The sequence below is a fragment of the Anser brachyrhynchus genome (genome assembly GCF_964034855.1).
Source record: "Anser brachyrhynchus genome assembly, chromosome: 7".
NCBI classification, from domain to species: Eukaryota; Metazoa; Chordata; class Aves; order Anseriformes; family Anatidae; genus Anser; species Anser brachyrhynchus.
Genome location: NC_137701.1, coordinates 18,019,893 through 18,037,243, shown reverse-complemented (window position 1 = coordinate 18,037,243; position 17,351 = coordinate 18,019,893). Strand labels below are relative to the sequence as shown.

The following is a 17,351-nucleotide window of genomic DNA, read 5'->3' as shown; positions in this document are numbered from 1 at the left end:
TTCAGTTAAGATACTAAAATATATATATATATATAATGAAAATCAGCATTTCTCTTTAAGAGGATCAGTACAACGCATTGTGAGTGCAATTATGTAAAGTCTCACATTTCTACCTTAATAAGGAGAATAAATGCTTGCTTCTCATTAAAATGAGACATTAAATTTCAGCACAATCTAATCTATTAAAACTAGCACTGGTTCATGCTTTTTGTTGCCTCTCCTCTCTCATGTGGGGTCAGAGCATTGCACGTATAGTACAGTATCTGAATGGCTTTGGGGTTAGATGTAGAGTCTTAACAGCAAGTACTACTAAGTCTAATACATAAAAAATATATATTTAAAAAAATAAGTTGTATATAGATAGTCCTCACTTCAGGTTTAACACACTGATTTGGAGCAACCAACAAAAGTCATTTTACCCTAAAACACTAGAAGTAGTGCCTCATGCCTTAGTGACAAAACAGATGCTTTAATACTTGTAGGAATTCCAGAATGTAGTAAATTGTAAACAAGGATGACAAACTACCATCTTTATAACCAGTTAGAAATGGCAAAAATACACGTAGGGTAACAACATGACATCTTTAGAACGAATAAATTTTATCACTTTAATGAAGCGCCACTACTTTTTGGAACACTTATTGAATGACATCCAGCAAAGACTGATATCTAGAATTAGTAATGCGATCATATACACACATACATGTTAGGCCATGCTGCCATTTCACATCTGTATTTTGTAGATGCCTGTGATTTTTCCATCAAGCAGATGGAGACACTTGGTGGCCCTACTTCTCTGCCTGCTGCACTTTAAATTTAGTAAAACAGACAAGGCTTGCTATGATGGCTAATATTACAATTGGGTAAAAATGCTTTTTCACAGAAATGCAATAAAAACCTCAGTTCTTTCTGGAAATCTAAGTATAGGAAAATCCAATTTTAAAAAGCCCCCTCATGCCAGTATATTTCTCAGTGTATAGCGTAGCTGAAGACATGGCTATGCATATTGCTTGGATTTACAGTTTAAGCTTCCTCTGCAGGATCCACACAGCTAGTTGCCACTGGAGAAAGATTACCATATAAACAAACAAAATAAGTGTTTAAAAGATGTATTAAATATCTCTTCATACAACTTTCTATGCTTACCAGAAGAGTAAGGGGAAATTACAGTACTTTTGACCATTAAACAGTCTGTTTTTCTTAAGCACAATAACGTTTAAAGTAAGAAAAAAAGGCTCAGAGCAAGACTCAAATCTTAAGAGAAAATAACTTTCATTATAGGTTGACAAAAGCTAAAGGAAACTGAACTAAACTTCCTTTAAAAACATGGTGCCATACAGAAATCCATTCTGCTCTGAAACCGTACCACTCAAACTGCAAATCGGTGTCTCAAAGAAGCCTGTGAAGTTCAGAAGAGGTAGCGCTAACAGCATCTCCAGTCCACATGGGAGAGGGTCATCTTCAATAACCATCAGCCAGGGAGGGAATTTCTGCCATTTCCAGGCATCAGCTCTGTTCCTCCAGGGTGAAGTTAGCATTCATGTTGCAGACAGTTCTGGCTCCCCTAACATGAGAAAACTGAGCTCTTCTACAGGAAGCAAGAGCTTTGTTTCCAAAGGTTTAGGCAATATCGGCTATGAAATATTCATGTACATTTGCATCCACTGGTGGAAGAACAATCCATATAGTCCTTGATCTAAGATAAAACTTGATTGAGATCAGGGAGAGAATTCGTTATATCTTTACTGACACTAAAAGTTGACAGACTTTTTCCTGGCAATCTTATTCCTACTTCTATTTCCCTGATTGCAGATGCTATAGAAACATCTGTTTCTATCTGCTTCTATCATTGTTTCTATCTGTTCTTTGCAGATGCTACAGAAACATTTAGTCACCTTAGAAGTGACATGATTTAGAAGTAACCTTTGATCTGCACTCACTTAACATAATATATACATTTGTTTAGTTTATACCTTTGTACAAATTTTCAGACCCTTTAACCATAAGGAATTAATACCAACCGTGATATTCATATATAACATTTTTGCCACAGAACACCAAGCTCTTGATTCTGTTTTATTATACCATTCTTTTTTCCCTGTTTTAATTCTATAACTTCATTAGGGTCTGTTGTTCTTCCTCAGACCTATTTCTGCCTCTAGAGCGTATTAACAGCCTTTGCTTCCAAGAAAAGCAGATTACTAATATGCAGTCTTTGATAAGGCAATGAGATTCCCTTGAATTATTTGTGCCTAACAGTTTCCTTAGGAGAAACAGAACCCCCATGATGAATGGTTTTTAATAACAACATCAGGGGCCCAGACCTGCCTGATCTTGTGATCTTTCCGCATGCTTCTTGCGCACTTTGATATCAACTTCAATAGAGGCTGAACTGTTCTGCACTGTACAGACACCTGCCTAGAAAGGCATGCTACTTATACACCAGAAGTGAACTGCAGTGCAATTATCACACAGTAGGCTTCACCAATGAATAAATTAAGCTTTTTTTTCCAACTGCTTCTTGGTAATGTCTGAACTAATATTTAGAATTAGTTATTGTGACTGAAATATTGATATGCTTAGTGTAACTGAAGAGACACAGACCCTGCTCTGTTTTGCTTTCTACAAATTCAGTAGAGTACATAGAGAACAACTGAACTGAAAAGCAGCCTTGGCTAGTAATAACATTGTTAATTGTAAGCCTTATAAAACAGAAATCTTAAAGGAGGAGTTAAACTGAAGAGTGAGTTGGGATTTGTTTTATCTGAGCGCACTTAAAAATAGATACATTACTGTAAGACAAAAGAGGTCAGATTAAAAATTGAGCAAATTTATGTTTAACTAGAAGTTTTTGTTTAAGTAACAAGGTTCACTACAATGAGCATTTTAATCCAATTGTAACTTACAATCTGTTATTTACTCGGGAAAGGGCACTGTAAAAAGCTTCTCCTTTGCTTACAATTCCTATAACAAGAATAATTTATGTTTACCCCCCAAACTAGAGTAATAAGTTATGCTTTTTCATAGGTACATAGAAAGTCACATTCCATCCTTATTCTGGATGCTGCATTTGTCCACAAAGTTTGTCACACCTGTGGTCCTTATTCTGTAAAATGAGGAAGTGTTCAGGTTCAGTTCTACATTTATGAAGACTAACAATCACCTTTCAGTTTGGGTCCAGGCACATACAGTGAGCGTAAGGCACTTGATGCGCTCTCATAAAAGGGGCAAACCCACACATTGAAAGCATCTCACTACATAATGGGCTTCTCCCCAACAACAGCCACATTAAATACAGCAGTCATCTCCCTCAGCAGTACCACACAGTATGAGAAAACTTTTCACTGCCCATGACAAGAGACACTGACATCCTAATTTCTCTGTAAAAAATCCCCATTGGTTCTCTCGCCATCACAATCAGAACAAGTCTGTCAGCTGTGGTAAGCCCCCTGGGATAGCAAGTTTATTTTTAATGACTCAAATCAAGGCAAGGTCTTTTTTGTTCCTGCTATACTGTATTTTCTTTCAAGTGGATTTCTGAAGCTTCCTGTTTCTATCTTTTGCTGGGACGTCTACAACAGAAGAATTGAGGCACAGGGATCCTGGAGCAGACAGCCTCAGTCCCAGATATGCAGTGACCTGCTCTGGTGATATTCTCATTGATATCAAATTGCTCACTTATGCTAGAGAACTGGACTACCTTTTGCAGAAGGACATTACATCTCTGGAACAGAGAGTAAAGGTACAATAAGCATACTATAGAGAAGCTAATGCATTTAGGTAGAAAAAGGAAGAGATCGAGACAAGCCTCATCAAGAACTTGGTACAAAGATGGAAGTAATCAAGATGTCAGGTGAAACTTTGTCCCTAAACTTTTGTGGAAGAGCAGCCAGGAATTTCATTTTAGTGATGTTTGGGAAGAGTAATGAGGAAGGAGACGTGAACAAAAATACTACTTCTGCCAGCGTTAATATTGTTGAGGTAAGCAATACACACATAAGAAAGCTGAATGACTAGATGACCTGCATTATATCCCAAACCTTCCTTTTACACCCCATGCTCCCCCCTCAGCTTTCTTCCATCGCTTATTATATTGTAATAGGATGTACACGGTAGGATCTAGCTGAGAGGTTTAGCTGGATTTAACAGCATCAATAAAAACTCAATACTCAAGTGTGACCTGTGAAGGCTGAGGAGCTTGCACAAAATTTACATCCACCCCTACTTACAGGGTAGTAACCTTGAGCAAGGAGGCCTGTTTAGCAGCTGATAACAAAGCTGCTAAATCAGAGAGAAGCCCTCAATTAGGCTGCAAACATTTTGTGATACAAACTATTATCCCATTTGTTAGAACAGCCCATGGCACAACAAGGTCTTCATCTGCACTGGGCTCCTGGCTGCTAAGGAATATTAATGTTGATGATACGAATGCAGCATTTGCTTTTAAGTTTTTTATAATCAATGCTTATTCAGAAATCAGGGACAGACCAGATACAAAATATACATATTTTCAAAATCCTTCACTATAACTGTAATTGTACAGGCAGTATTTTCATGCAAGAACACCCAGGAATTAAAGTTTTCCACTATTAAAAAACACTGCTAAAACTCACAAGCTTTTTTTTTTTTTTTTAAACTGTTCTGTCTAATGAGATTTCTAGATGCTAGAGACATTCAAAGTATAGTGACTGAGGCACTTTGAACTAGAATTTTGGAAATGCCAACAAGGAATGTTTATTCTGGAGGATAAATCTCACCTTGTCTAAAGCTGTTTATTGATTGTCATTCTTCTGTGGGGAAATATTGCCCTGTAAAATTCAATGGTCAGTCAAGGAAAGATGAGAGTCGGATTGACTCATCAGTTCAAGCACTTGTTTTTCCAGCTGTAGGAGCTGTAACACTGCAGTCTCAGTTCTTCTGGACATTAAAGATGTTTCTTTCACACTTGCTGAAAAGTTTCATGCTTTTATTCTATAAAAGGCTAAACTAGGGTACAGACAGTTACATTCTGGAATCATAAATGTTATCAACCTTCATTAAGGAACATTAAGTTTCTAGTTTCTGTAACTGTGTGAATAACATTAAAAGGGTGGCCTGAAAGTGATCAAGAACATAAGCATCAGAAATGCAAGGGCCTGGAACAGCAGCTGTGAGCAGAAGGACATCTTAGTGATGTAGGACATTCAAATTCACCTTTCTAGATCCCTTACCCTTCATCATACCAGCTGAAAACTCAAAATACTGCCCATCACCGTGAGCTGTCTCAAGTCCTCTGGTCTGACCTCTGTACTCATAAGATTAATTTGTAAATCTGACTGAGAGCTATAAAAATATTGGGCAAGGACTGAAAAAAGTTGATCAGCTGTATTATTGATAGGATTAGAAGTGCAAAGAAACCTATTAAGGCCCAGTCCTCTTTACTTGGAGAGCAAAGGCAAATTGGCCATGGATCTGTAGTCACAAAATAACAGTCTTTGATCATTGTGAGAACTGAACCTCTACACTTAGAGGAACTCTAAGAAAAAATTAATGCTGACCACAAAGAGGTGAAAATCTCATTAACAAGTCATTATTTCCGTCACTCACTAACAGCATCTAGACATTTTCTAATGATTCCCAACTTAGAATAAACTCTTCAAAAAAGCTAGCATGAAGCACCCTTCCACTGAAGGCCACAGGGAGCCTCCATAACTCCCCTGAAACAAACCAACTGTTGCGTTCTTGTTCTTAATCTAACTTCAGTGTTGGGGGGGGATTTAAAGTCATGGAATAAGTTATGATGGTAATAAAGAATGTTTTAATTTCTGAGTAAAAGTTAAAGAACTGGATTTCAGTTTGATTTTAAGTAGGAGGTTCACAAATTGTTAGCAGAAGTACAGTTCTAAACATAGCCCTTGGAACTTGGAAAAGAAAATGAATCTTTATATCCTTATTCCTTGACTTTACAGGAAGCCAGGCTGCAGCAGCATTGACACTTGTAGAAGTAGAAAGATTTATTCAATTTCTTGATCACGTTTCCTATGAGCATACAACAATATTCAAGCTTTTATAGGAAAAGAACAACCCAAAAGACAGCATATTATCCAGACTCAAAGCATAACAAAGCCAAAATACAAATTAAAAGTAAATAAATGAAGGCATCTGCTCTAGATAATCTCTTTAAGGTAAAAAAAAAAAAGTCACACACAGTGCAAGGTCTGTAGTACATAAGGAACAGAAACCAAGCAATAAAACACTGCAGTAGATATGGGCAAAACCTTGTTGAAAATAGTTACTTGTTTTTGGGGGGCAGAACCTAAGTAAACCAATCTCTGAAGAGACTTCCTTGTAAGGATTGCTGTAACCATTCCTGCCATCTCCCCCCAGATCCCTAAGGCCCCAGAGACAAAGGCAGCAGGAGAACAAAAGCGTCATTCTCCAGCATCTAAAACCTAATTCTCCCAAGTAAATAAGCACATAGTCGAGTTATTTACTATTTATACGACAGCAATATTTCTTATAAGATAAAATGAATAAAACAGATAAGAAAGTACGTAACAGCTCAGCAAACTATTTCTTCACTCCCAAAACAATTCCCCAAAAGAGTAGGGAACATTGGCCCTTAAAGTTCTTAACTTCCAGATTTAAATCTAAGTCCATATATAATTTAAGCTGAAAAATACATAAGACTTATTGACTTTCTTGGGGGAAAAAAAAGTTCACTTGCAATGATAAAGTTCGTGTTTTATTGTTAAATGTGTCTGTTTGGGCCTTCTTTTTTATTTTGATTGGTGGGGATGCATTATATCATCTATATCCGGTTCTGACCACAGTTTCATCTACTAGTTAGACAACAGACAAATAACAGCACACATTGACTACTTGCACAAGCACTGGCACAAAATTAACAGAGAAAATAGTATATGTAATTTTTTTCTGAGAAAGGAAAAAAATGTCTTCATAAGCATTATCAAGTTTGTAGACATGAATATCAAGTTAATAAACATAATCACATTTTATGCTTCATAGTCTGAGCTGATCAACAGCAGGAATAAGAAAAGATTCCTCTGCAGGACAACATTACCCAGGTCCAATACAAAATGGTTTTGCTGTTCTTCCTTCAAGACAAACCAACATTAGATTGCTGATCGCACTGCAGTAAGTTAAGTTGTAGTCTGATCCTGTACAACAGCTGTGCATTCCTGCTCTGTCTGCATTTTTATCAAAGAAGAAACTTGAAGAGAGAATAATTTTTTCCTGTAGTTTTAAATATTTAGAGATCACACCCACTACTGCTTGCTCTATCACAGTGGCTCTCCGTGCCCTTGTATGTAGTGGGCATGCTGAAGCACTGCTGGGAATCAGCTGCACCACCACGTGTTCCCACATCATGCCAGCCTCACTGTCAGCCATTTAGTGCCATTCTCCCAAACATACAGGATGATTTTTTTAATTTTATATATTTTATATTTTTATATTTATATATATATTTTAAAAATTAAAGTAGTATAATAAGATCTTTGAATAATAAATTTAAAGTGTTATTGTGACAAACCGGCAGTGTTATTAACCTTAGCCACACTCATTTTCAAAGGTGTACTGTAGGGACATTAGACATTAATCACAGATCATACACAGTTGCTGTTACCCTCCTAACTCAACTCTGCTGATCCATGAGCTCAAGCTGTTTATATTTCAGTTTGTCAATAGGGCTGTTGCAGAAAAGTAAAACGAGTTAACTTATGTAACAATGCATGTATGTTTGCTTGTTTTAATTCTGCTATTCCATAGAAAAAGAGCACAATAACATACAAATGTAAATAACTCAAAGTAACATCCATTTGTTTTGGAAAATTGAAAACCAATCGAACAGAACAGCAAAATCCTTTACCAAGCAAAACTAAAGGCTTAATTCAGTCTTGTTCTTGTAATGGGATTTCTGCTAAAATTAGAACTGCAGAATCTGACCCTTCATTTTTACCATCACTGACATACTGTAATCAAATAGATAATTGAACTGTATTACGGTGCACTGCCACAATGCAGCATGCCATACAGATGGAAAATATTTCTCTTCTGTCCTGAGAGATTATGATTTTTTTTCTTCAAATAATGTTCTTAGAGACACACACATCATTTAGAACATCTTTCTAGTTAGGTACATGAATAAAATTAACAAAACAACAAACAATAACTGTGTATGCAAAAGACAGCCATGCACTAAATATACATTAGATATTCATTTTTCTAATTAACATAAGTACAGAATTTACCTAAACAAATGAGTGATAATGAGCAATAAAGCATGAGTGCAACTAAAGTCAGATCTGTCTAATGGAGGAGGGGTAGTGAAGCCAGCTAAATGACTATAAAAGTAGTGACATAAATTTGTCTTTCAGCTAGTTTTATCAGTGACAGCAATAGGAAGTTGTGTCTGAATTCTCACAAGGCTCTAAGCAACAATCTTAAATCGTTTCTGTACTCAACTAGTGGTGTAGCAGTGCTAACTTATCCTCTAAACTCTCGTTTCATGAAGTTATTCTCACTTATTTTAAATAAGTGATTGTCATTTAACATTTAGTTCATGTATATCCTCATTCTTTTTAGTTCTTTTTCTACTCCAACTCTTTTACTGACATGTTATCTTCTCCTTTTGCATGTAGTCACGTTTGTTTTTTTTTCCCCACACATAAGCAACTCCACAGAATGTAAGAATTACAGGGCAGTGTGTGTGTGTGGAGAAAATGAAGCATTTGACATTCATAAGAGAGCTGTATTAATGAGAAAGAAATTAAGTCTACTTTTTCGTTTGGCTGGAGTTCTTGCTCATTACTTCTAAAATGAGATATGAAGACCTGTAATGAAGTTACTAAGATAGAGCAACCCCAGAAAAGTGGAAAAACATTAAAAATCTATAATGTCTTTAAGTATCATATTTATACTGTATCATATATTACACCATAGCATAAAGTTGAGGCTATTAACTGCTTAGACTGCATTTCTATATACTCTGTTTCAGTGTTTTAAACTTAGTTAAATTTCCTACAGCCTATCTATAAAAAAGCATCCCAAACCACCACACTGATTAAAGGACAGCAACTCCAAATTAAGTGATGAGAAGCACAGCCTCACCTGTGCCATCAGTTTCACCAGGGAGGACAGAAACAAAGGGATAAATACTCCTTCCCACTTTCACAGGCCCTGCCTTTTCCACAGTTTAAGCAGAACCAGGAGAGGACCACCAGAAGATGTATCAGCTGCAGCCAGGTAGAAGCAGACCCTGCAGTTAATTTGCAGAGCAGAATACAGAATGGCAACGAGACAAAATCCAGGTCAGCCCTTCCAGAAGCAGGGATTCCAACAGCACTCCCCACACACAAGTGTTACCTCCTCCCTATTAAAACAAATCTAATACACAAGGAAAAAGAACCACTCACTGAAGAGATTCAGAACCCACCTCTAGCTGAAACAGTGAACTTCACTAACAAGAGAGGGCAACATCACAGGAGAGGGCACAAAAAGCCACAGATAGGAATAATCTGGATTGCTATTCCCTCTACATCATACCAGTATCTCTACTAGACCACTCAAGAAGACTTGTACTCAGTAATCCAGAAACCACAGCCCAAGGCAAATTTTTTTTGTAGCTGCTGGCTTCCAGAACATATTCCTCAAAAAGTAATGAGGCCTGTACCAAGTGTCCAATGCAAGCTACTTGGGACAGAAGGAAAGCAAGAGGCAACTGTCTCTGCTCCTTTAAGTCACCATAGACTCCAGCACGAGGTGAAGCCAGATGAGTATTCAGAGGTTTTTCCTGGAGCCTCCCTAATTTTATTTTTTCACTATTAAAATCTGTGAGGTTTTTATAGTGAGGTAATACAAGCAGATCAAAAGGCTTCAGACCTGTATTCAAAACCACACCCCTTCCTGGCCTCAAAGTACACCATCATACAACTCAAAGCCTCTTTACCTCACGGCATGCCTGCACTCCTAGGGAATCACAGGCCAGGGAGGGACCAGTTTCCCGCTCATGTTGTGAGGAAATTTTACCAGGAGCTGAGGAAAAGTAAGCTAAAAATGTTTGTGTCTTTAGATAAACAGGCTAGCTAACTGATATGCTGGTGAAGTATGTCAGTTTGACAGGAAAAAAAAAAAAAAAGCCTGACAGAACTAGCCCATGGGCATTCTGTGGAAAAGAGAGCTAGAAGGCTGTCATGACCACCACACTTTTTTTGGTAGCCAAAGGTGTCAGGGCACCAAGTACTTGCTCTGTGAGGTCAATAAGAAAACAGGCCACACATTTAATAACAAAAATGATTAAAAAAAAAAAAAAGAACAAAAAATACCAACCTGTTGATACCTTGAAGTCCTCCACACTTAGACTTGCCCGGGAAGCAGTACCCCTCCCAAGCACCTCCTCATACCAGCACCAAAATCAGGCAGCACAACATGCTTCCACACTCACTTTAAGTGCATAAGACCCGCACCACCGCTTATAACCTCCCAGCAACACCAAATTATCGCAAAACTCATTACACATGAGCAGGGGGCAGGTTCCAGGCCTAGCTTTTTGCCTCAGGACTGTGTGGACTTGCATTAAACAGGGTCCACCTGGGCACCCTGCACGCAGTTGCTGCCAACCACCTGATTTTTGTCTCTAGACAACAAGGAAGGCATGCCCAGGTGCTGAGCAGCCATGAAGCGATGACCTGGGTGGGAGCAGCTGGCCCTGCCATGGTGGACAGGTGACCGCCATCCTGGCCCATGAGGTAACTTGGCCTGCTCCACACAGACATGTGAGAGGTGGGTTTGCTCCATCACACGGTACCTGTCACCAGCACCAGCATGTTGTACGGCCCAGGAAGTTTTACATTTCAGTCAGAAACTGCTCCCTGAGAAGGCTCACAGGCCGAGGGAGGTGAAATAAGGTGCAGGGGCCTCTGAGCGCCTCACATAGACAGCAGCCATGCCTCCCTACCTCCGCGGCCGCTGCTGTGGCTCTCAGCTGTGGATAGCAAAAGGTCACTTCCTAGAGACTCATAACTTTAATGTTTCCTACATTTTGCATGGTGGACTGGGGTGCCCTTTCCTGGAGAGCATGTTAGAGCAATTTAGTTCTTTACTGTTGTAATTATCTCTCGTGTTCCCTGTGGTGCTTCCTAGTCATGTTTAATGCACAGTAAAAGTTGTTCTAACTCATTTTTTTTGTGTATTACATGGAGATTGTCTGCTTACCATGTTTTGTGGTCTCTGAGGAGCAACCTCTGTTCTTGCTGAGAGCCAGTGTGGAAATACATGCAAGGGCTAGTGCCGGCTGCTCCAGCACTGCTGATCAAGGCAGCTCCTAAGTGCTTCCAACCCACAGGACCTAACCCTCACAGGAATGCTGTAGCTGCTCTTTAAAATGGAAAGAGATGCACTGTTAATACTGATAGTAAGAAGCAGTTAACCTGTGCGATAACATGGTTCCCATCTGTTCATCACCACCTATGCCAACAGCTCTTACTTGGGAAAAGCCAGGCTAAGGAGTTTGCACCTGTAAGCACTAACTCTGTAATTGTAATACCATCCAACACAAGCAGGAGAAAATGAATGCTCCTAGGTCACCCAGAGTTCCTGTAAAAATGACACAATCTCAACACCTATACCCAGGTGATCAGGGATTTTTAAGATTTCCTCTAACAGTTTGTGTTTGCAGTAGTTGTATGCCACTTGGCCTAAACTTGACAGAGAAAACAGTGAGAAGAGATCAATGTCTTCTGTTTTGCTTTATTTTAGTTTTTATAGTTAAATATTTTAGAATATTTAGCTATTATTCTTGTTAAAGTCTTGAGCTGTTCTGAAAAATCATTTCTGATCATTTTTATTGACCCTTCTCCAGCCCCCAAGAACCCATGTCTTAGTGTAAATCCTTTTAATACTTCTTCTCTCTTTTCTTCCCCACTTTATTAAAACATCCATCTGGTAAGCCATTTTATCTTTATTTAAAGCTATTTTTTAAATTCCAAATTTAACATAAGGTATACAGAAAACTTTTTTTAGCTGACACTGGCAAACGGCCAAACATTTTTCAATGCTTCCTGATGTATGCTTACTATTCTAAAGAGTAAGATTTTTTCACTAGTTAGAAGGATGTGGGACGCTATTATCTCCAAACTTTTGCACAGATTAAATTATAACAATAACCAAACATTCCTTGTGATTATTTTTTTAATTCATTTAAGTGATACTCTAAAAGATGGAACAAAATAGAAGTGATCAGGAGCCTCAGCTGAACGTCATAGAAGATCTGTAAGAAGAAGGGATGACATGAAAAATACACAGATTTAAATAGCAAAGAAAAAAAAAAGTGAATTTTTTAAACAACTCATAAGACCTGCAGATAAAGGTTTAACATTGCCTCTGCCTACATACTCACAATATATTTAATACATTTCATACCCAAGTGCAAAGTCTACATCTATGCTCTGTTAAAAGGAGTCTCAAAAGGACACTTGGGTCCTAATTTCCTTGCCAGTATAATGGTGTTTGATTCTTCAAACACACATGCTCAAGACATACCACATTATTTGCATAAGAATAAGGAGTCAGTAATGCTTCCCAAAATTAATACAAGGGAAGAATCCAAGGCCATATTTTAAAACTTAAATTTACTAGGAGTCCAATCTACAACTAGATTACTTCCAGGATAAAGAGTTTTAGACCGACTCCAAAATGCAAAGAGAGTACGTATCTCCATTCCTGTTCCGACAAATTCTGTAGTACTAACTCTTACAGATTAAATCAAATATATTACAAGTTGTTATACAGTTATAAAACCTCACTTTCATCACATGGCTTTGCAATGTAATCAATAAAACTTTGAGTCATGAATGAATCCAGCAATTTCTGAATCAGTCGTATAACATTCACCTAAACCTCTCCATAAATTAAATATTTGTCAAATTCTCTGATGCTGTGAACCTCCAAAACATTTGTTTGGTCAATTACTTCACATAAACTTCATAGATCAAACTACCATGAGGCATCCAAAGTTGTTGTATATTATTAAAAAAAATCCTGACTGTGATACAGTCCTCAATACATAATATTGATTCCAAATCTTGTATCTAGCTATGCACATTGAATTAACTCAGTTTACGTGAGCAGGGTTGGAAAGTCAGATCCACTGACAGTAATAACCACGGAAAAGCCCCAACCTATTATTTCAAATGTTTTCTCGTTTGAAAAATAAATGTGTAATTGAAAATCTTACACTATCTTTGAAAATGACACTGCAAATCATTTACAAACTTCCTAAGCCTATCAAACTCTGTATGGGGGTACAGGGAACTGCCTGCATGAAGCACACTGTAGGACATGACAGGATTTAAATGTGTATGTTATTCCCATGAAGTCTCATTAATGCCAGTAGTAGCTGGCAATAATCTGTGCACAAACTGGCCACCCAATCCATACTGGTTGATAGGACTTCCAGTCACTTCAACTAGTATCTGATCAGGCTCTGAGAAAATAAAGATGGCTGCACAATAATAAAACAAATTTCCCAATATTGTAAATGAGGTAATTAATGATATTGAAGTATTTTTACCTATATATTTTTTTTTAATTTAAAAAACAAACAAAGAGCCTTTAATCTAGAGGTGCTAGTCTGACCTATTACAAAAAGCCCTTTTCTTACCAAATAAGTATTGTCAATGTAAACATTCTCTTCAATGGACAAAATGGTGCTGCTCTCTTGCCTCTTTTTCTTCAACTTCATCTGTCAGCCTGACAAATTTTCCTGGTGGTGCTCTTTTTTTTTTTTTTTTTTTACCTGATGGTTGATTAAACACTTCCATCATCAGTGGCAATGCTGACAAAAATCATATAATCACATTTGTTAATTTTTAAAGAGCTGTATTGTGAGCACTACAATGATCAGGTGTGGAACAGCTTCTTTGCGTACACATAACTGGCCTTCCTTAGGGCTCTTTATACTATTAAATTAGAAAGGTCTCCTTTTAATGATGCACAATGGTTATATACATGCCAGGTAAGAGAAGATAAACTGTACTAACTAGGGAACATAACAGAAAGCATATCCCTCATTTTATTAGCAAGAAAAACTTTCATTAATGTTACAAGGTCTGAAGTTTCTGTTGCACTAGAATTGTTCAGAAGTAACTCCATGGAAAGTGGTGAAGTTGCAACAGATATAATTACAGAAGAAACTTGGCTCGGAACTTTCCCTTCTACAGTAACTAATGTACTTAAGGCTTAGACATACAACAAAGTGTATTATTTATTATAATTGATTATAAAGAATACAAGCCAGGCAAAAGTACAATATAAATAGTACTGGGAATGGCAACTGCGTGGATTGTTTTTCACTGTTCTCTGTGAACCAGCCAAACAAACTGTTTAAAGTAGCTGGGCTTTTTCACAGGCAAGGGAATGCAAAGTGAACTCACACTTAAGGAAAATAACAGTCCCTTAGGACTAGAAAAACGCCCTGCCTTCCCGGTGGCTTTCTCACCTCCAAAAGAAAAAGTGTCTGGATCTATCCAGAGTTAAGAGAGACAGAGCTCTTTCCCGACCAAACTCAGATATCCTTTATCTGTTTATTCACTTGAGACTATTGAGAATATCTTCTGCTTGGCCCCAAGAGCTGATATTTTGGGAAGAGTACAGTTTTAGAAAGTTATAAAAAAATCAGATGGTAAGAGAAAGTGGATAATGGGTGAAAAGGAAAAAAGAAACTAAGAAAGCAAGCTTAGATTTTTTCAAAGGTGATCCAACAGTCAGTCATTTTAGGCTGACTATTACAGCCTTTTTGCCAAGCTCTAGTCTTTCCTTTTTCTGTGGGCTGGAAACCTCTCGGTCCGTATCTGTGAAGAGCTTAGTAATTTTCACTGGTTGACAAATACATAAATATTCAGCCCAAAACACATTTAGCCCAGCTCTTCTGTATTTCAAACAAAAATTATCCAGTCTTATTTTCAAGTTTCTTCCTTGTATGGTTTGTTATTAAGCATCATCCTTTTTTTTTTTTTTTAAAAAAAATGTTCATTGCTTTTGGAACTATTCTAGAGTGAAGTTAGACATTGAACAATGTTTTTTGCCTGAATTATTAAGGACATGCATCTCCCACCTTTCTAAAATTTTCCAAGATGCTAATTTATAAAATGTGTAGTCCTGTGATTCTTAATTTTCTACAGAATCTTACATTGCTGGTAGTGTCTCACACTAGTACCTAGTAGAAACAACCCCTAGGACTGAGACAGAGGGTGGTAAATCTCACGCTAGTAAACTGAATGCACTGTTTTGCATTAACACTCTCGGGACAGGGCACTTCTGTCTCTGCTGAAGTCAGAATTTTTGCCCTGAAGCCAGGACTGTATTTTCACAACTCAAGCCGAAGCCTCTGTAAAAATACAAGGTGGGGGAACTCCTCGCAAGAGGATAACGGGGATGGTTTTATCACTCCTAGGAAGCGGTTTGAAAATACACGCCATGCGGTCTGAGTGGGCACATGCACCGGTGAAAACAGACGCTCTTTAGAAAGCGGTGGAGATTACTTCGGCAGCGAGCAGGCAGGGAACGTTAGGCGAGACCGAGATTTAAGGCTACAATCACCGGCACTGTCGCGAGCATCTTTTTGAACTTTTCTCCAGCGGATCCCAGAGGGCTTTCTGAAAAGGCGTGAAGCCACCGAGCGCTCCCGGGGAACCCAGCGGGCGGCTAAACGCGAGCCCCGCCGCCCCGACAGGGAGGGAGGCAGGGAAGGAGGGAGGGAAGGAGACCGTGGGGCGGCGGGAGGGACCCCGAGGCGCCCCGACGGGGCAGGAGGGGCCGCGGGGAGCCGGGGGCCCGCCCGGCTCCTACCTGGTAGGCGTCGGGGATGTTGACCGTCTCTCCGTGCTCCGCCACGTAGCCGATGATGCCCTTGCCCCAGGGCACCTGCACCTCGTTGCTGTTCTCGGTGGAGCCGCAGGGCAGCAGCGGGGTGCCGGCGTGCACGTCGAAGAACTTGGAGACTAGGCTCTTCTTGCCGGCGGCCGCCCCCTCCACGAGGAAGAGGGACCCCCGGTCGGCGTCCACCATGAGGCAGACGAAGATGAGGATCTTGTAGCTGAGGCTGGTGAGGTCCAGGTCGTTGGAGATGTCCTTGACCAGCTCCAGGAAGAACTGCCGCTCGTTGTGCTCCTTGAGGTAGCGCTTGTAGTCCAGGGCGGGCGGGGGGTACTGGGGCAGGCTGACGCGGGACTCCAGCAGGGCGCTGAGGATGTGCGCCGTGGTGGGGGGCAAGGAGCTGGCCTTCCGCAGCAGGGCCCGCCGCCGCACGCTGCTCAGCGGCTCCTGTGCCCGGGCGTGCACATGCTCGTCGTAGGTGAGGTTGACGTGGATGGCCTTGGAGCGGGCGAAGCTCTTCCGCAGCTCCTTGTGGGACGCCCGCCGCTGCAGCCCCCCGCCGCCGGGGCCGCCCGCGCTGCCCCAGCCGCCGCCGCCGCCGCCTCCCCGCCGCTCCTCCGACGGGCCGCCCGCGGGCGCCTTGGGCACCGAGTTTCTCCTCTTCAGCCACTTCTCCACCAGCTCCGGGTGCCTGTCGAGGAAACTTTCCACCGCCGCCACGTCGAGGCCGGCGTCCGCCGCCATGGTGCCGGCGGCGGGGGCGGCTCAGGCCATGCCCCGACGGGCGCCCGGGGCGCGGGGAAGGGAAGGAGGGATGGAAGGAGGGAGGGAGGCTGCCGGCGAGCGCCGCCCCTGGCTCTTGCCCGGGGGCGAGGGCTCCTCCTCGGGGCCGCGCCTCCTCCTCGCGCCCCTCTTTACTAGTGGTAGTATCGTGCGTATTAGCCTGGGTGCTTCTTCTGCTGCCCGGCTCCCGGCCCTCCTCCGCTTCTGCCCCCTCCCTCCGGGACCGGCTCCCCGTTGGGCGCTGCCTCTGGGGATGCTCCGGGAGCGGCGGGGCGAAGCCCTCCTGCCAAGTGCTGCCAGCGCTGGCGGCGGCTGCTGCGTAACCCAGCCGGCGGAGCGCCGGGGAGGGAGGCTGAGGAGGGCGGGGGGAGGACGCGGGGGGGCGGCGGGCGGCGGGGGCGCCGCCAAGCCCGGCTGCCGGGGGAGGCACCGCGGGGCGAGGCGGGGCTGCACCGGCGGGACCCGGAGCGAGGGAGGGTGCTCCGCGGCTCGTTCGGCAATTTGGGAGCGGGGAACGGGGGGGGGGGTGGGGGCTTTTGTCTGCCCACGCGAGTGCGGGGAAGGGGCAGCCTCCCGCGGTGCTGCGGGAGAGGCAGCGCGAGCGCTCCCGTTACAGCGGGTTAATTTATGGCAGCGTTTGCGCCACTTGAGCACTTCAAAGGACGGGCGGAACAAGCGGAGCCCTTGGGGGAGAG

The 17,351-nt window shown here is 41.3% G+C and overlaps 1 protein-coding gene across 8 annotated transcripts in view; it reads right to left on the bottom strand.

Annotated features, from left to right (window-relative positions):
- PDE11A (phosphodiesterase 11A) overlaps nucleotides 1-16,755 on the bottom strand; it is a 135,180-nt gene extending 118,425 nt beyond the window's left edge. For 5 of the 8 annotated variants that reach the window (XM_080599490.1, XM_080599488.1, XM_080599492.1 and 2 more), the window contains exon 1: nucleotides 15,847-16,755. In XM_080599490.1, coding sequence (XP_080455616.1) covers nucleotides 15,847-16,617 — 771 coding nt within the window. In that variant the 5' untranslated portion in view covers nucleotides 16,618-16,755. The other 3 variants (XM_080599494.1, XM_080599495.1, XM_080599493.1) reach the window with 3 other exon arrangements.
- Between the last annotated feature and the right edge of the window lie 596 nt (nucleotides 16,756-17,351).